The sequence below is a fragment of the Mustelus asterias genome, chromosome 12 (assembly GCF_964213995.1).
Source record: "Mustelus asterias chromosome 12, sMusAst1.hap1.1, whole genome shotgun sequence".
Lineage (NCBI taxonomy): Eukaryota > Metazoa > Chordata > Chondrichthyes > Carcharhiniformes > Triakidae > Mustelus > Mustelus asterias.
The window spans coordinates 99,070,526-99,090,281 of record NC_135812.1 but is presented as its reverse complement, the minus strand read 5'-3'; the positions used below and the strand labels follow the sequence as shown (position 1 = coordinate 99,090,281).

The 19,756-nt window shown below is 44.2% G+C and overlaps 1 protein-coding gene across 1 annotated transcript; it reads right to left on the bottom strand.

Moving 5' to 3' along the window:
• Positions 1-561: 561 nt before the first annotated feature.
• btbd17a (BTB (POZ) domain containing 17a) lies at positions 562-15,167 on the bottom strand. The gene is made up of 4 exons (XM_078226001.1): positions 15,083-15,167; positions 11,162-11,455; positions 4,079-4,361; positions 562-1,642 (listed from the first exon to the last, which is right to left on the bottom strand). The coding sequence occupies exons 1-4, from the start codon at positions 15,165-15,167 to the stop codon at positions 562-564; spliced, it is 1,743 nt and encodes a 580-aa protein (XP_078082127.1).
• Positions 15,168-19,756: the final 4,589 nt, after the last annotated feature.

Below are 19,756 nucleotides of genomic sequence, written 5' to 3'. Positions count from 1 at the left end.
TTATTTTCTATGTAGCAAAATATCTAGTCCAAGTCTGATTACTGACAGATGCTAAGTTGCTGAAAGACATGGGTTGGAAGGATTATGTATCAATCAGATCGTAGAAACCCTACAGTGCAGAAGGAAGCCATTTGGCCCATCAAGCCTGCACCGACAATATTCCCACCCAGGCCCTATCCCCGTAACCCCACGTATTTACCCTGTTAATCACCCTGACACTAAGGGGCAATTTATCATGGTCAATCAACCCAACCCACACATCTTTGGACTGTAGGAGGAAACTGGAATTCCCGGAGGAAACCCACGCAGACTCCACACAGATAGTGACCCGAGGCTAGAATTGAACCCGGGTCCCTGTTGCTGTGAGGCAGCAGTGCTAACCACCGTGCCATCGTACCGTCCTGGGATTTTTGGAATGTCAGTAATGACCGTGGGACAAATCTTGACAAATTTCAGGAACCAAGTGATTTTTTTTTAAAAGGACAGCTTTATATTCTGTTACATGCACTAGCCATTATTTACTTGAAGTTGTTTTAGACACGCCTCTTCCACAGAAGAGGATCATTTAATTGCTTTGATCAATGATTGGTAAATTGGTTTAATGATGATGTGAAGATAAAGGGAGTTATCAATCAGGTACTCTGAGGAAGGCTTCTGGAGATCAGCCTTGAGGAGGAAGTCACCCGTTTCCTCTGTACTCTGATGGAAATCATACACGTGTTTCACGTATGACCTGCCGTCCTGCTTCACACGCACTAGGATCGTTTTCTGAAAGTTGACTCCTGCAAAGCTGACACTGTTGGTAGCTGGAGTGATTATTATCCTTGGCCTGCTATCTTCAGGGTTGAAGGCCTGGACTGCCCTGTGGCCTGAATAAGAGTAAGATGGCCTCACGCTGATGGGCAGCCATCTTGGTGAAAAGAGCACATTCCAGGTCACCTTTTTGTTGGCATCGTAATTACTCGGAGCGAGTTGAGTTTGGAAGCTGGTGCTGCGATCATCTCGAGCTGGATTATTGATCACCCACGGGGAACCCCAGGAACTAGACAAATAATTTCTCGGTATGAATAGGCTACAATTGACATCAAAATATTTGGCAAACACCGGAGGGGTCGTAGAATGAAACTGGAAAGCAAGGAAAAACAGGTTGTGGACCGAATTGTAATGTTCGTTCATGACGGAAGACGTCTTCTGAATGTGGAACAGGTGTTGGGGGCTGATCATGGTGTAACGAATCAATTTGAGAACGGTCTCTGCTATCATGATGTCAGGCTGATTTCTCTTTATCCACTCCTCCACTCCGTAGTAAATCTCCAGTTCGTTTTCCACCACCAGATCGGAGCGTTGAAGCAAAGAGATCATCAAGTCGTCACTAATGGTTTGCCACTCTTGGCTGTGGATGACGGTGGACATGTTCCAAGCCAGAAACTGCTTGCATCTTTCCTGCAGAGTTTGCTCTCCAATTCTGAGTGAGTAGTGGTACCAGCTGACCACGTAACCTTGGGGAGATGCACGGGCGAGTTGTTGGCTCATGTACTCAATAATGCCTTGCTCTAGGGCACTAACATGGTACTTGCTGGCTAACTTATGCAGAGGAACAACTTGATTCAGAAGAAGGGTGATTTCGCCACAGTACAAGTATCTGGAAAACAAAGCAAAGTTTTCCTGTTACATGTTTTGCATTTTGTTTATTTCCACTAAACTGTAGTGCCTCAAATGGTCAGGTGCATTGACCCGACCCGGAGTGTGGCGACTAGGGGAATTTCACAGTAACTTCATTACAGTGTTGATGTAAGCCTCGCTTGTGACTAATAAATAAATGTTACTTTACTTTTTACTTTACAAATAGCATTGTTACTTGGAGAACAACAGTATTTTGCCGCTTCTGTTTTTTCTTTCATGTAATTCATATCAATCCAGTTTGGGAAATAAAAAATGATCATGTTTGGATGAATATTTTCAGTAGTCTGCATCCTCTTCGTGATTTATCCACGCATGGAGTACATGCTGGAAATGTTTATATCTGCAAAGTTTAGCTCTACATCAGTGTGACAGACACTAAAGACTCAAAGTGTCGGCCAGAATGCTGCTCCCAAAATAACTCGCTGGGCTCATCCTAAATGCCTCCATTGCTGATACAGAGCTGAATTTTCCATTTTTTGACTAAGTGTTAACTCAGTTGGGAAAAGCAGTGTGTAGTCCTCTGGCCGCACTGCTGATTTTCACACCACAGCCGGAATTTTACCGGCCCACCCACCATGGGAATTGGAGTGGGCAAGGAGCGGAGCATGGGAACCTTGGGCGGGATTTTCAGGTTTCGGGACGAGCGAGGCTGTAAAGTCCCGGCCCATATTTTTTGACACTAGATTGAAAGCAAACTGGAGGCGGCCCCGTGGCATCATGCCGGTGAGGCAGGCTCTAAATAAACCTGTCCTTCTAGCAACGTCAGCCTTCAAAAGATTGAAGCTCCCTTTTTTGAAGGGACATGGACACCCCCTCCCAAACACATGGGAGGTGGACATGGACACAGGGCACTCCACCCATGGACACAGGGAACCCCTCATGGACATGAGACCCACCAGAACCCTTCCCCATTGACCTCCCCAATGAAAACCTGCCCTGGCACTACCTCCTGGAAGCCAAAGGTGTTGCCCCCAGGCACTAGCCCCTTGCATTACCCCCTTGCAGGGACACTGCTCCTGTCATCCCCTGGCAGTTCCCAGACATTATCCCCTGACACTAACTCCTGGCACTGCCCCTGCGGAGGGGTGGGGAGAGGGGGGCAAGTGACTGGGCAGTACCAGGGGGCCACAACCCTCTCTTCATGGTCTACCTGTGCATCCCCAGTGGAGACTGTTTGCCAGGTTGCCATTTTACAAAACCTGTTGTAAACCTTGCTGACGCGATGCCGCATGGGGAGGTCCGCTCAGTATATATTAATCCATAGTAATCTTTCATGGCTGGGAACCCCATTACATCATTGTCGGGGAGGTGGGGACAATTCAGCAGGGGAATTGTGCAGGTGTGGAAGCTGTTTTGGGACACCCCCTCAATCCTCCACCCTCGCTGCCATTCCTGCCCACTGAAAACGGGGATGGAAAATACTCCCCCTCCCCCCATAAAGTGCAGAAGCTTTCATTTGTAGTTTCTGAGAATTATCATATGGAAAATTGTTCCAATTCCCATTTGTGCTCCATTTACTGATACATTTGATGAAGCTTTTACATCATGAAGCTGTTAATGGTTGATTGAGGAGGTGCCTTGGATAATATGAAATGAATGAAACTTGCCATAGTCCCAGGTGACCATAGGCTGCTGAGGGGGAGAGCTAACTGGTGGTGATTTAACCAGAGGATCACCACACCTCAGGCATGGTTGAGAAGGTGGGACCTTCATGAATAACCTCAGCCAATGCAGGAGTTGAACCCGCACTGTTGCCCTCGCTCCGCATCATAAACCCACTGTTCAGCCAACTGAGCTAAACCAACCCTTATAATATGAAATATAATGGCATCAACAACTATAGTGGTGCGGGCCAGGTGAGGTCAGTGTGGATGGGAGGCAGGAATCAGTAATGAGGAAGGGAAAGCAAACATTTATTGTGGTGTCAGGGGAACATTCCTGTTCCTCTAGGCTCCTTTCAGCTGTTGGGGGGAGGGGGGGGGGGGTGGTCTTCCTGTCGGTTGGTGACGCGTTGTTCCATGTGAGTTCAGCACATGGTGAATGGAGACTAGGGTTTTGTTCAAATGTCTATAACAAACCCTGAAAGTACTGCCAGACCCTTACTTACATCAATAACTCTTCACTTCCAATATCGCCACTGGACATGATGTGGTGAGTGGTGTATTTCCAGCTCAGAGATGCCTGCAAGCTTGCGACCTGTCATATTGCAGCTTAACCAGCCAACTAGCACCCAAAATATAGACACTGCGTCACCTTATTTATGGGCCCCTAGGTTTGAATGGGTAATGCAGTTAGTTCCGATGAGTCCAAAGTCCCTTCGAAAATTCACAGCGGATGAAATATTTGCTCATTCTGGCCAGATTTCAATGCAACAACCTCAGTTACAGCTACTTACCTGAGCAACTTCTCAAAAAGGGCAGCACATTCAGCTGTCTCCCTCAGAATGAGTGTAGTAACACTCTGATTCAGCAAGAGGTCCTCAAAGACATCACTCTGCAGGATGAGGAGGAGGTGATGAGTTTGGAACACTTTGACTTCATCCGAGTTACCCGTGTAGACTTTCAGCATCACATCGCTGGAGTTGGAATTATAGAGCAGGCCGTGGAGGTGATCAATAAGGATTGATGAATGATTGATCATCGCAATGGAGTTATCATCATTTAGATCCAATTTCAGAGCTATGAAGGGAAGAACAGCAAAGGAAAAAGTAAATCCTTTTTTAAAAGGCTAACATACTCTGCAAATGTGATTTTATCATCACGGTATTTCATTTAGTTCTTGAATAATGAGGGACCCACTCACTAAATGCATTTCCCCATTAGAATAGTTGTGTGTGGACAACACACAATTAGTCGGATAACTTTAGATTTATTTTATTTGCCACTGAGGGCGGCACAGTGGCCTCACAGCACCAGGGACCCGGGTTCGATTCCTGGCTTAGATTATTGTTTACGTGAAGTCTGCACATTCTCCCCATGGGTTTCCTCCGGGTGCTCCGGTTTCCTCCCACAGTCCGAAAGATGAGCTGGTTAGGTGCATTGTCCATGCTAAATTCTCCCTCAGTGTACCCGAATAGGCGCCGGAGTGTGGCGGCCAGGGGATTTTCACAGTAGTTGAGTCCTTTGGTTGAAATCTGCAGTCCTCTGGATTCATTCAGAACAAGTTGAAGTCAAAACAGCTTCTCAGAACCCCAGGTTGACCAGACCCGCTGGTCAAGCTACCAATTCTAGAATCTTAACTGCAGGAAGGTAAGATCTTTCTTTCAGATAACCAACACAATTTCCAAAACAACAGGGAGAGAAGGAAAACACTTCTTTTTAGCTTCTAAAATTTAACTCTAGCTGCACCAAACAGAGAATGAAACCTTAAACTCACTGAAAAGGAAAGAAAAACTGTCCAAAAACACATGACTGTCCTCCTAACAATGCAGGATCATAAAGCAATCCAGAGTTAAAATAAGCAGACCCCATTTAAGCTATTGATGTAGCAATAGGACATCTGGTAAACAGCTCAGCAGCAATGAGAAACACTGAAACTGAGAGAACTCTAGAGATCGTGATTTTTAAAAAACCTTTCTTAAAGGTACACTAATGTTAAAATATAGAGAACCTTGTAAAAGTTAGTTACATTTCACATAGGGTCAAATGCATGGACTTCTGGAATAGAAGCCTTGATTTAAGCAAACCTCCAGAGTTAAAAAGGTTTAATGCTTCTTATGCACGGAAGGATCCCACTGCATTTTTATAGAGTCATAGAGGTTTACAGCATGGAAACAGGCCCTTTGTCCCAACTTCTCCATGCTGGCTCTTTTTGATAACCACTAAGCTAGTCCCAGTTGCCCGCGTTTGGCCCATATCCCTTTATACCCAGCTTACTCATGTAACTGTCTAAATGCTTTTTAAAAGACAAAATTGTACTCGCCTCTGCTATTACTTCTGGCAGCCCATTCCAGACACTCACCATCCTCTGTGCGAAAAGATTGCCCCCCTGGACCCTTTTGTATCTCTCCCTTCTCACCTTAAACGTAAACCCTCTAGCTTTAGACTCCCCTACCTTTAGGAAAAGATATTGACTATCTAGCTGATCTATCCATTAAACTACTCACCAGGAGTATAAGTTCATAAAATCCACCCTATTGACTTTTCACATGGAAATTGGTTCAGGGTCAAATCAAATCAAAAGACATTCTCCTCATGGCTTTTACAACTCTTCAATAGAAGTTTTTTGGGAATTTCAAACTTTTGGTCACCTCACTATAAGAAGGATGTGGAAGCGCTGGAAAGAGTGCAGAGGAGATTTACCAGGATGCTGCCTGGTTTGGAGGGTAGGTCATATGAGGAAAGGTTGAGGGAGCTAGGGCTGTTCTCTCTGGAGCGGAGGAGGCTGAGGGGAGACTTAATAGAGGTGTATAAAATGATGAAGGGGATAGATAGAGTGAACGTTCAAAGACTATTTCCTCGGGTGGATGGAGCTATTACAAGGGGGCATAACTATAGGGTTCGTGGTGGGAGATACAGGACGGATATCAGAGGTAGGTTCTTTATGCAGAGAGTGGTTGGGGTGTGGAATGGACTGCCTGCAGTGATAGTGGAGTCAGACACTTTAGAAACATTTAAGCGGTTATTGGATAGGCACATGGAGCACACCAGGATGATAGGGAGTGGGATAGCTTGATCTTGGTTTCAGATAAAGCTCGGCACAACATCGTGGGCCGAAGGGCCTGTTCTGTGCTGTACTGTTCTATGTTCTATGTTCTATGTTCCCAGCAGATGCAATTTAGAAGCATGAAATTGTTGATAAAAAAAGTAGCAATCAAGTAATCTCATCCAAGGCACATTGTGTCTTGGTGAGGAAATTGTATTTATATTTGAAATCAGAATTCCATGATTAATGTGGAAAATGGATTGGGAACATAAACAGCGATTAGTCAAAGATGGAAATCCAGATTAGTTTCCTATGCTCCGCCTGACCAGAGGATTCTTGGTGTTAATATTCAGTAGAACACACAAGGGGTGGAATTTTACAAGAATGATTCTAAGTGTCCAGCTAGCATGAAAATGGGAGAGTTCCTGATCCGTTTTTTGGGTGAGTTTTCACTCCTAATCTTATGGACTTAGACGTTGAAAATATGGGCTACACCATTTCTAGCTGCTGCAGTTGGGCTTGATTCACCAGCCAGCCTGTAGAGGGAGCTATTGCACATGTGCAATTTCAACACAGGGGTCTGACAGAGAGACAGAGAGAGCTGTCAGGCCCCTGCTGTTTCAGGCAGCCTGAAAAAACTCCCCCCCCCACACTTGCAATTGTGGGGGCCCACAGCTGATCGCAAGCCTCACACCACCTGGAAGTGCAGCCCCTTCCACCTGTCCCCCGCCAACCAGACCAATCAAACCCCCCTCTCCCTCCCGACCAATTGGAGCTGCAGAGCGGCAGCGGGCCCTCCCCACTCCACAATCCGATTGTCTGGAGAGCGACAGCAGCCCCCCCCCCTTCCCCCTTGCCCCTGGCCTCCCCACGGGGCCTCAATGGCCTCCGGTTCTATTAATGAGGGCAACTTGACTATTCCCCCTTTCATGGGGAGCAGGTGTTTTCCTCGCCAGAGAGAACCTCTCTCGGCGAGGCCATGAAGGCAAGCGAGACCGGACTCAGCACCGGGTTCACTAAAGACATTGCAATGAAAATTATAATAAATTTAAATAAGTTACTCAGCCTCTCGCCCATTTCTGGCGGGAGACTGACCTCGCTGGAAATTCTGCTCTCGCAAAATCGCTAGAACTGAGAAATTGGGCGTGATCCTGGTTTCTCGTCTCAAGCGCAATTTTACCAGCTCGCCCCGGCCATCGACAGGCAGGGTGAAGCGGTATAATTCCAAGGTGTCAGGGGAAATAATGCCTGCTGCTTCCAGACAACAAGTGAGTGAGTGGATAATACATTGCTATTGGTGCAGGGCTTAAACCCTGTTTGGAGATGGCTGGTAAACTATTCATTGATTAGAAGAAATATGTTTGAAACTATGTAAGTCTGAGCACCCAGGAATTCAAATAGTTAGTGAGTAGTTTGGCTTTTCCAGCACTTTCTGGCAGCATCTTTTAGCTTTTGAACTATGTCAGAAAATCTGGCTCATTTGTACTGGTACTGCCACATTGAGGGTTGAACGTTATGCTCATTTGAATATCCAAGGAAAGCCTTACAGACACACACTACAGACTTGAATAGCTCCGAGCTCATTTGCGTTGAGAACTGATTCCACATCAGCCCACATTTAGCTGAGAAATGCCATTTACATCAAGCAACATGACGATTGGGATTTCCATTGTGATCAATTGCCGTACACTTGGCATCATAAATGCTTAATAAGCTGCAAGAAAAGAGCAATATAAACCCACTTAACTTTTGAGATGCAAAATAGGAGGATTTGAACTGACTTTCAGGAGATTTGCTTCTCATTACCTTTCTGCTCACACTGCAGTTTTTCAATCAGTATATCACTGCGTAGCAGTTTGAAAAACCGACATTGTATTACTTACCTGCATCAGCAATTTCCAATTAACCCCTTTGAGCCTCAAATATGATCTGGTGGAAGCAGTATTCCCTTCTCTTCTTGTTGGTCACGTTTTCCTAAGTTTTTTTAATTCCTTCATAGCATGTGGGCGTCGCTGGCTGGGCCAGCGTTTATTACCCATCCCTGAGGTCATTTAAGAGTCAACCACCTTGCTGTGGGTCTGGAGTCACATGTAGGCCAGACTACGTAAGGACGGCAGACTTTAGTGAGTCAGATGGGTTCTTATGACAATCAACAATGGTTTCATTATCATCATTGGACTTTTAATTCCAGCTTATTATTTATTGAATTCAAATTTCATCATCTGCTGTGGTGGGATTCGAACCTGGGTCTCCCGAGCATTACACTGGGTCTCTGGATTGCTACCACTCCGTCACTGCGTCCCCTGGTGTGGGGACTTTTCCACTCAGTCTGTATGCAGATAGGATCTCCTTCCTTCCACTCTCAGCAGCTTACCACTAGTCAAACTAAGATCCGCAACTTAGTAAATGCACGTTATAGAATCATAGAATCCCTACAGTGCAGAAGGAGGCCATTCGGTCCATATTGTAGGAAGAATTTCTGTATGCAACAAATCTGTTGATATTTGGAAAGAACTAAACCAACAAAGGGTTATAATCGTTACTTTATTCAGTGGTTATAATGACATTAATTATAATTTTATTATTCTGATGTAAACTCACAATTGTGGATTTGAGCTGGAGTAGGATACTTGGTAATAGACATGCCTACATGTATGCTTAATATGGGTGGCATGGTGGCGCAGTGGTTAGCATTGCTGCCTGACAACACCAGCGACATGGGTTCAATTCCCGGCTTGGGTCGCTGTCTGTGCGGTGTTTGCACGTTCTCCCCGTGTCTGCGTGGGTTTCCTCCGGGTGCTCCAGTTTTCCCCCACAGTCTGAAAGACATGTTGGTTAGGTGCATTGGCCATGCTAAATTCTCCCTCGGTGTACCCGAACAGACGCCGGAGTGTGGCAACCAGGGGATTTTCACAGTAACTGCATTGCAGTGTTAATGTAAATCTACTTATGAAACTAATAAATAAAATAGGGTGGCCAGAAACTTCTAGAAAATGAGGAGAGCCTTCAATTGGTTCCAGAATGGGATAAAAGGTTGCCCCAACTCCTGAAACCTTTACCAAGACTGGTTAGCAAGCTACAGTCTACATACTGGAAGCTTGTGCTGAGGTTTTCACTCTTGGTGATCTATTGGTGGGTCAAGCCAGCTGCCCCTCCTGAACAGTGTTAAAGATTGTTTTGCGCTCTGTCGACTATCTGCCCATGTGTATTGTAAATCAAAAGCAGAGAATGCTGGAAATATTCAGCAGCTCAGACAGCATCGATGGGAAGAGAAACAGAGTCATCAATGTGACTCATTGACCCCGATACTGTCGGGGATATGTTTAGTAAAAGGGGAGGGGGTATGGCGGAGGTTTAGAACTGCACTGTGGACATTATTCCTCTTTGACAAGATCCTGCCATGAAGCCAATCTGACTGACACACTTGGTTTGGTGGGGAACCGTATGCTCCTGATCTATAGGATAATGGACTGAAAGTGCAGTGGGACCCGATGCCCCAGAAGCATTAAATCTACTCTAAAATCCTAACATTATAGGTCTGCTTAACTCAAGTCTCCGATTCCAGAAATTCAAACCTTTGATCCTATGTAAAATGTTACTTTAAGCAAGCTCTCGGCGTTGTAACTTTATTTTGTGGCACGTTGGCACAGTGGTTAGCAGGGGCGGGATGGTGGCATAGTGGTTAGCACTGCTGCCTCACGTCTCCAGGGACCCAGGTTCAATTCTTTATGTGCCCTGTTTGTGAACAGAACTCCCACTCACCTGATGAAGGGGCAGCGCTCCGAAAGCTAGTGACTTGTGCCACCAAATAAACCTGTTGGACTTTAACCTGGTGCTTTGAGACTTCTTACTGTGTTCCTCCCACACTCCAAAGATGTGCGGCTTAGGTCGATTGGCCATGCTAAATTGCCCCTTAGTGTCAAGGGGATTAGTAGGGTAAATATGTGGGGTTACAGGGGTAGGGCCCGGGTGGGATTATTGTCAGTGCAGACTTGATGGGCTGAATGGCCTCCTTCTGCACTGTAGGGATTCTATGATTACTGCATTGTCGGTGGGGGGCACTTTGGAGTAGGCCAGGGACACAGGTCCGGCGGGGGGTGGGGGAGGGGGTGTGGAGCATGGTGGGGAGCGTAGTTTCTGATCCCAGGTCTGATCTTTGACCCTGTGGCTGGCAGATCCAATCCGGAATTGGGGAGATTGATGGATTGGGGATGGGGGAGAGGGTGGTCTAATTGGGGAGAAGTGATTACAGGGAAAGAGGTAAACCTTTGGGGGAAAGGCTGGAGAGCACCACTCCTGCTCCTGGTCAAAGAATGATAGCAGTGCTGTAGGAGCACCTAATTTACCTGAAGCTGTCTCTGTCTCCCTCGAGCTAAATGTTTGCTGAGGCCTGCAGGTTGGAACCATGTGAAACGGGTTAAAAGTGAGGTTCCCGGCCCAATTGTAATATTTAAATATCCAGCTCATTGCCTGGCAGTGGGGGTTGGTTACCGTGTCCTTTCCATCTCAACCCCATTAAACTTGGAAGTAGACAGGTTGGGATTGTTTTTGAGATTTTTTTTGGAATTTGAACATGTCACTTGACCTCAACCCAGCTGTTCTGGGGTTAAAATTCTCCTTGTTAATTCAGTTTCTCTCTCCATGGATGCTGTCTGACCTGCTGAGTATATCCAGCATTTCTGATTTTGTTTCAGATTTCCAGCATCCCCAGTGCTTTGATAATCTGCTGTTGTTTCATGTCCATTAAGCTCTTTAACTGGCACATGCCACATACACAACATGCACATGTCCTATTTCAGCAATCTCTCCTGTGTACAGTACACCACAGACTCACTTCTAGCCAAGGAAGGTGATCGCCTGACTGCCACTTTACGTCTCAATGTATTCCACCGAGTCACCTCTGGGGAAGACACACTGGAAGAACGGCTATGACTTTCATCGCCATCACCATCATCATTATCATCCTTTTCCTTCGCCACCTTGGTGTTCCTTTCCTCCTCGGCTAGAGGAGGTGCCCAGACTGTTGTATCCTTTGACATTTCTGGCATGTTAATGTTGCCGTCCTGTGCAGGGATTGCACTGCTGTTTTCCGTCAAGGGAATGAATCTCCCTGATAGTTTGCTGGAACCTACCGAAAACATGAAACAAACTGTGAAAAAGTGAAATCTGACATCAGGTAATTCAATTCAAAGATTTACAAGGAACAACGATATTGGCTCAAGTTGAGAATTTATCTTTACAGTTGCAAACTCATCTACGAGTTTGACTTCTCTAATTCGCTACATTATAATGGAATTATAGATAGGGATCATACGTGCAGTTCAAACTTATACTTGGCATGGACAGAGTGGATAGTCTGATGCTCTTTCCTAGGGTAGAAAAGTCAAGTACTAGGGGACATAGGTTTAAGGTGCGTGGGGAAAAGTTTAGAGGAGATGTGCGAGGCAAGTTTTTCACACAGAGGGTGGTGAATGTCTGGAACGCGTTGCCCGGGGAGGTGCTGGGAGCAGGTACGATAACGGCATTTAAGCGGCAACTAGGTGAAAAGATGGATAGGATGGGAATGGAAGGATACGGACTCTATAAGTGCGTATGGTTTTAGTTTAGGCAGGCATCATGATCGGCGCAGGCTTGGAGGGCCAAAGCGCCTGTCCCTTTGCTGTATTGTCCTTTGTTTTTTGTTCATTTTTAATGTGTTATGTTAAAACTATGCATCTTATCCAACACTCATTGCACGTCATTTACATTTACAATCTTAAGGTATCAGCATTTCTGATGGTTCAGAACCATATTGGGCCAAAATATTAATCTCAACCAAAGACAAGATCAGATAATAGAACAAAATTACCTTCAAGAGTTCTTCCACCTACTATATCATGTCCTAATCCAAATCTGATTCCTGTAGTGATGAATTGGGATGGGTAACCAGTTAGTCTGTGGCAGCTGTTCATCAATGACTTGATCAGCACCAGGAAATTCTCCTTGCACACATCCTTATACCAATTCACATTTGGTATTTCTTTCCAGTCAAGTTCTTTCCAAAGCCTCCACGATGCCTCATGTTTGAATGGATGCTTCTTGTCGTTAGACTTTTTCATTCTTTGCAACTCCAAAGAAAGCAGCCTGCAACATTTTAATTGTTTACGCTCCCTTCCTTTCCATGACATTGATCCATTTCTAACCTCCATCTATCTTCTCGCATTTCTGGATTTGGCATGTCCACTATGACTCTCACAAACTTTTACAAATGCACCATTCTTTCTGATTGTATCGCAGGTTGGTATGGCTCCTGCTCTGTCCACGACCACAAGAAACTACAAAGGGTCCTGAATGAAGCCCAGTCCATCACGCAAACCAGCCTCCCATCCATTGACTCCGTCTACATTTCCCACTGCCTCGGAAAAGCAACCAACATAATTAAGGATACCACACACACCCTGGACATTCTCTCTGCCACCTTCTTCCGTCGGGAAAATGACACAAAAGTCTGAGGTCACATACCAACTGACTCAAGAACAGCTTCCTCCCTGCTGCTGTCAGACTTTTGAATGGACCTACCTCACACTAAGTTGATCTTTCTCTACACCCTAGCTATGACTGTAACATTCCATTCTGCACTGTCCCCTTTCCTTCTCTATGAACGGTATGCTTTTTCTGTACAGTGCACATGAAACAATACTTTACACTGTATACTAATACATATGACAATAATAAATCAAATCAAATCAAATGATTTGCAGTTCTTATTCAAGCCACAATTAGTTTTGTGAGTCAGCGCGTACATTTTGAGATAACTGGAATCTGATCTTTGCAATGTATGATGAATGGGAAACGTGTTCAAAACATATAATCAAAAGGAGGCTAACTCTAGAGTAAGCTACACAGTCTTAAATTTGGGCAGGTCTACCCATCTCTTTCTTTGAGTCACATGTGGACAGAAAAAGTACTTTACAGAATAATGGAACCAAAGTAAGATAATTTTATTTAAGAACAGACACTTCATCAGCAGTCAAAGACAGTACAAAGGTAGAGCATTTGAGATACAACATGCATTCTTAAAATTGTAACCCTTTTATGCCATGATATTGTTTCAAATTCTGATGTGGCAATGTTTTAAGTCACAAGTAGGCTTGCATTAACACTGCAATGAAATTGGAAGGTGGAAGAGAGTATGTCTGGGATGTGTACAGTCCTTAATTGTGCTGGCTGCTTTACTGAGGCAGCGGGAAGTGTAGACGGAGTCAATGGATGGGAGGCTGGTTTGCGTGATGGACTAGGCTTCGTTCATGACCCTTTGTAGTTTCTTGCGGTCTTAGGCAATTAATGCTGGCCAGCCAGCGATGCCCATGTCCCACGAATGAATTAAAAAAAAGTTACTGTGAAAATCCCCTAGTCGCCACACTCTGGCTCCTGTTCAGTTACACTGAGGGAGAATTTAGCATGGCCAATGCACCTAAACAGCACATCTTTTGGACTGTGGGAGGAAACTGGAGCACCGGGAGGAAACCCATGCATACACAGACAGTGACCCAAGCCAGGAATTGAACCCAGGTCCCTGGCGCTGTGAGGCAACAGTGCTAGCCATTGTGCCAATGTGCTGTCTCCAATGATGGTGTAGAGCATAGAATCAAACAACAGAGAAGTAGGCCATTCACACTAGTATTTATTTCAAAACAGATGTATACACAACACAATAATGCCAGATGAAGGACTGTTGCTATCTTCCTTTGAGCAACAGTTCCTGCTTCTGTCATTAACTTGTTAGGAAACTGGATACTTGAGGCTACAGTAATGTTCAAATACAGTCATCGATTTACACCGGAAAATTGTGATTCGCTCAAATGTTCGGGGCCAATACTTATTTTAACAGTGGAAAGTGATGTCTGAAAAATCATACAACCCAATTTTGTACATTTCTACAAATTGTCCTTAGGCCACAAGACATTGGTCCCTCGCTTTGAAACTCATTGCACCATTTTATTGCCATAAAACATTTCTTTGCTTTAAAATCCTGCAATCAATATAGAACTGCAGTCATGGTTTGAAAAGGACATTTAACATTGAGCTCCTTTGTTTCCACATGAGAATATTGATGAAACGTCATGACTGGGACATTTATATCTATCTTTGTTTGGCAATTTCATTATAAAAGATGGATACATTGAACTACAAGGACAAATTTGCCTTGTTAAATTGTCCAGCCCAAGATCTATTTGCAGTCTTTACTGGGGGCAACACAGCAATATATACCTATTCTCACCACAATATAAATGAAATATGGGAAAGTATAAATTTATAACTTTTACACAACACAAGACTCGATCATGTAGAAGGAGCTTTTCATTTCAAGGGAATCAAACAATATTTGGAAACGTTAGCCCTGTGAAAATTAAAATGTCTCCGACCAATCATTGTCAATGAATTGTGGGCAAACTTTTTAATCAAATATTCAAACAGCATTTTGTCCATTGTGTTACCTTTCTTAACTTGGAGAGAAATTGGTTTTTAAAAATGTCAGTCTTCCACTTTCCAGACATTCTTTCAAAGTTTGGAAATTCTTACAGAACAAACAAATCAATATTTCTGAGCTTGCCCCAAGAAGAAAATATTGATTTAAATCCCATCTTTGCTGATACAACAGTGAAAGACTATGTTGAACACTGTTTCACCAACAAGGCTTGATGTACAACCCTCTACAAAGCAACAAAAGAATGATCCAAACTGAAACGGAATATCTCCGCAACATCACTCCTACCTCCTTCAGTGACGGCAGTCAATAAAATCAAAGTTGCAAAGGGAAGAAGATAGTTCATTTCGCTCAGACTTTTCCCGTGGAACATTGTCATTGGAAGCTTCTCCCGCTGTCCAGGGAGAATAAAACCTCACGCTGAATACATATGGATCACTGGACACTTATGTAGGGCACAGCTCCTTTTCAGCTGCCCCCTCGCTGGAATGGCTTCTTTTATTGGTGGAATCTGGCCTATGCTGCCATGGTAACAGATTCGATTCTGATTTCTGTTCATCGTTCCGTTGTGTTGGGTGAATCTGCACAAAGGAATGTGGAAGGGAGTTTTTCAAAAAAAAACGTGAATGCGTTCAGAATGTACAGGAGCACTCATTTATTCTCTTTTCTTAGTTTGGGATATGAATACTTAAGAAAAGAAAATGAACTCAAAAAAGGCTGAATATAAATTAACACGAGGAGTAAGTGCCACACTTATATTTAAATATTCGGTTAGTTTAAGAGAGAATATGCTCTTTCACTGGCAACTGCAGGCTATGCATATAAATGTTAATAGTAACAAATTTTTGCATAGGTTTGATTTGATTTGACTTATTGTCATACGTATTAGTATACAGTGCAAAGTATTGTTTCTTGCGTGCTATACAGACAGAGCATACCGTTCATAGAGAAGGAAAGGAGAGAGTGCAGAATGTAGTGTTACAGTCATAGCTAGGATGTAGAGAAAGATCAACTTAATGCAAGGTAGGTCCATTCAAAAGCAGGGAAGAAGCTGTTCTTGAGTTGGTTGGTACGTGACCTCAGACTTTTGTAGGTTTGCACTGGTGCGACTGTTAAGAAACATTTATTTAACAATCTTTAGATTTTAGTACATCCCCAGACAGCTGAGGTGGCTTATTTTTGATAGGGAATAATTCACCTTTGTGTGTTCAAGTGATTATGTAGTTTCTAAGAGTAAAGTTCAAATATAAAGCCTAGTAAGTTCCTAATGTCAGAATAACTTTGCATGCCAATTCAGAAAGTGTTTAAGTATACCTTGGAGCAGTGTGACTCGGAGAGTGCTGTTTGCAGTGCTTTGGTAATTGTACTGATGTCAAAGCAATAGAGACAGTAAAATCACTCGATTAGAGACAAGGCAGCGATGAGAAACACCCAGAAACACGGCTCCGTACAACTTGCACAGGCATATTGATGCATCGTATCACAAAATAGTCAGCCAACAATCTGCACGTCACGGGGATAGGAGGAGGGCCTGGGTAAGATACTCTATCAGAGAGACGGTGCAGACTTAATGGCCCGAGTGGCCTCCTCCTGCGCTGCAGGAATTCTATGATTCTATGGAAACATCTTGGGGACAATTGCTGCATTTGTTTCAAATCAGCACTTGCTGAAGTTTGGGAAGAGTCTTCATTCCCAACTCTGAGTAATGTTGAAAGTTGATTTTTGTAGTGAATGTTTAATACTTAATAAAAACTGAAACCTGGGCCTGGATTTCATGGGGGTGGCAGGTGGGTGGCATTTCCTTGTCTCACCTATTCATTTACCAGACTTAGAAAAGAGCGGAAATGGACGGACCAATTTTAAGCAGCTTAGCCCATGGCAATGAGATGCTGCCGGTGAACTTTCACTGCTCCCCACTCAGTGGACAGGAAGTCACACCCTCCAAATCCCCAGGCCCTGCAGAGGCCAGGGCTCGGTAGTGGGTGATGCTGGGAGTGCGAGGTGACCCCGGGCAGAAGACCAGAGACAGGAAAGTCATGGACTTTTAGGGCAGGGAGGGATCGGAGAGTCTGGGGGAGGGGGTGGGGGGTGTGGGGAAGGGAGGGGTTGGAAGTTAGACAGAGAGGAACAAAGGGTGTGACATTTTGGAGGGTACTCCTGATGTGCATAGGGCACCTCCCAATCGATGAGACCCCCATCCCTCCCCCCTCCCTTTTTACAAAGAAGCAGTTTCAAAAATGGCCTTTACACTCTGGCCCACCTGCCACTGCCCAGTGTTTTATGGCAATAGAGGCAGATTGAGACCTTTATTATCGGGGAGGAGATGACCTAGTGGTATTATCACTGGACTATTAATCCAGAAATGCAGCTAATGTTCTAGGGACCCGGGTTTGAATCTGAATCTCAATTTTTTATTGAATTTGAATTCAATAAAAAATATCTGGAATTAAGAATCTACTATGACCATGAAACCATTGCCGGAAAAACTCATCTGGTTCACTAATGTCCTTTAGGGAAGGAAATCTGCCAGCATTACCTGGTCTGGCCTACATGTGTCTCCAGAGCTACAGCAATGTGGTTGACTCTCAACTGCCCTCCAAGGGCAACTAGGGATGGACAATAAATGCTGGGCCCAGCCAGCGACGCCCATGTCCCACAAATGAATATTTGCCAGTTAATTGGGCAGTTGAGGGTTTCAATAGGTTTTAGGGCGATGCCTTACCCACTCCCTGTATTATGGGGAACAGGATGAGTGGGGTGGGCAGGAAGAGGTTGGGCTAGGAAAACTACATACTTAATGTGCCCTTTTCCCACACTGAAACCATGACAAGTACGGGGACCATAAAATCCAGCTTCGGGTACACTGAGGGAGAATTTAGCATGGCCAATGCATCTAACCAGTCCCAATCTATTACCATTAAAGCAATATTTTGCCATTCTGTTTTTCCTACCCAAGTGGATAACCTCACACTTATCCATATTATATTGCATCTTCTATATATTTGCCCACTCAATCCACTTTTCTGAATCACCTTGAAGCCTCTTAACATCCTCCTCACCACTCACATTCCCATCAAGTTTAGGTGTCAGCTGTGGCTCAGGGGATGCCACTCTTGCCTCAGAGTTAGGTAGTTGTGGGTTCAATTCCACTGCAGGACTTCAGGACAAAAATCAGAGCCGACATTCTAGTGCAGAGGTGAGGCAGGTCTGAGCTGCTAAAGGCATTCTTGTGTGTGAGACATTAAAATTGGAGTCTTTCCAGGTGGTTGTAAAAGATCCCGAGGCATTGGCTGGAATTTTACCAGCACAACCGCCCGAGGCTCGTAAGATTGCGCCCGAGGCCAACGGGAAATGCCGTTCTCCGAGCCTCGCCCGACCCGATTTTGGGGCGGCCATGCTGGTAAAATCAGGGCCATTGTTTCAAAGTATGAGCAGGGGAATTGTCCCTGAATTTCTGGTCAATATTTATTCTTCAATAATCATCACAAGAATTATCTGGATGTTATTACCTTGCTTGTTTGTTGGAACTGCCTGTGCACAAATTTACTGCTGTCTTTCCGACATTACAGCAGTGATTACACATCAAGAAAGTACTTCATTGATCGTAAAACACTTTGGGTCATCCTTTCGTCATGAAGGAACCCTGTTTATAAATGCAAGTCTTTCTTTAATCTTTTGGACCACTAGTGATTTATAAAGATTCACATAGAGCCGTAGAATCATAGAGGTTTACAGCATGGAAACAGGCCCTTTGGCCCAACTTGTCCACGCCGTCCTTTTTTTTTTAAACCCCTAAGCTAATCCCAATTGCCCGCATTTGGCCCATATCTCTCTACATCCATCTTACTGTCTAAACTTTTAAAAGACAAAATTGTATCCGCCTCTACTATTACCTCTGGCAGCTTGTTCCAGATACTCATCATCCTCTGTGTGAAAATATTGCCCCTCTGGACCCTTTTGTATCTCTCCCATCTCACCCTAAACCTATGCCCTCTAGTTTTAGACTCCCCTACCTTTGGGAAAAGATATTGACTATCTAGCTGATCTGTGCCCCTCATTATTTTATAGACCTCTATAAGATCACCCCTCAGCCTTTTACGCTCCAGAGAAAAAAGTCTCTTCTAAGGAGAAGTCTATCCAGCCTATCCTTATAACTCAAACCATCAAGTCCCGATAGCATCCTAGTAAATCTCTTCTGCACTCTTTCTAGTTTAATAATATCCTTTCTATAATAGGGTGACCAGAACTGTACACAGTATTCCAAGTGTGGCCTTACCAATGTCTTGTACAACTTCAACAAGACTTCCAACTCCTGTATTCAATGTTCTGACCAATGAAACCAAACATGCTGAATGCCTTCTTCACCACATGAAACTATGATTGGACTGATGAGAATTCTGCTGCTTTAAGTGTGTTGGTAAGATGCATTTTTCTGTCATTTTAAAAAATGATTTAAAAATTCATGAACTCCATATGGATCAATATTAATCAGGTTTTTAACACGTACAGTTGATTTAACACAGGGACACGCGCTCTTAGTCATTGACTAACTGTCTCCATCAAAGTAATTTCTTTTGGCAGATTTATCCCACCCTCTATAGATTCTGCCATTGAGCCGTGTCTGGTGTACAGAAGGCGACAACATGCACCACAAACCAGTTTATTTATGCAATGCTTCTTCTCATCTTATCATTGCTCATTATCTAAACTTTATTTTTAAGGTAAAGCAGGTAGAAAGCTGTGTTAAACCTCAGCAGAAAAAGTCTGGTCACTTACATTTCTGTCGCAGCTCCCCCAGCATCAGCACTTTGTGAGTCACTATTGACCAGAAGCTGAACTGGATTAGTCATATTCATACCAAGGCTGAAAGGGCAGCACAGAGGCTGCATATTCTAGGACTCGTTTCCGACTTTATTAACTATCTACAAGGCTCAAATCACGAATGTTTTGAAATGTTCATCA

What these genes read in the sequence shown, in the direction of transcription:
- btbd17a (XM_078226001.1), bottom strand. Translation starts at nt 15,167, where the DNA reads ATGTTCCACGGGAAAAGTCTGAGCGAAATGAACTATCTTCTTCCCTTT. An exon ending in GACTGCCGTCACTGAAGGAG is followed by an intron (nt 11,456 to 15,082) that starts GTAGGAGTGATG and finishes TGTTTTCGGTAG; the next exon opens with GTTCCAGCAAACTATCAGGG. An exon ending in CTTTTTGAGAAGTTGCTCAG is followed by an intron (nt 1,643 to 4,078) that starts GTAAGTAGCTGT and finishes TTTGTTTTCCAG; the next exon opens with ATACTTGTACTGTGGCGAAA.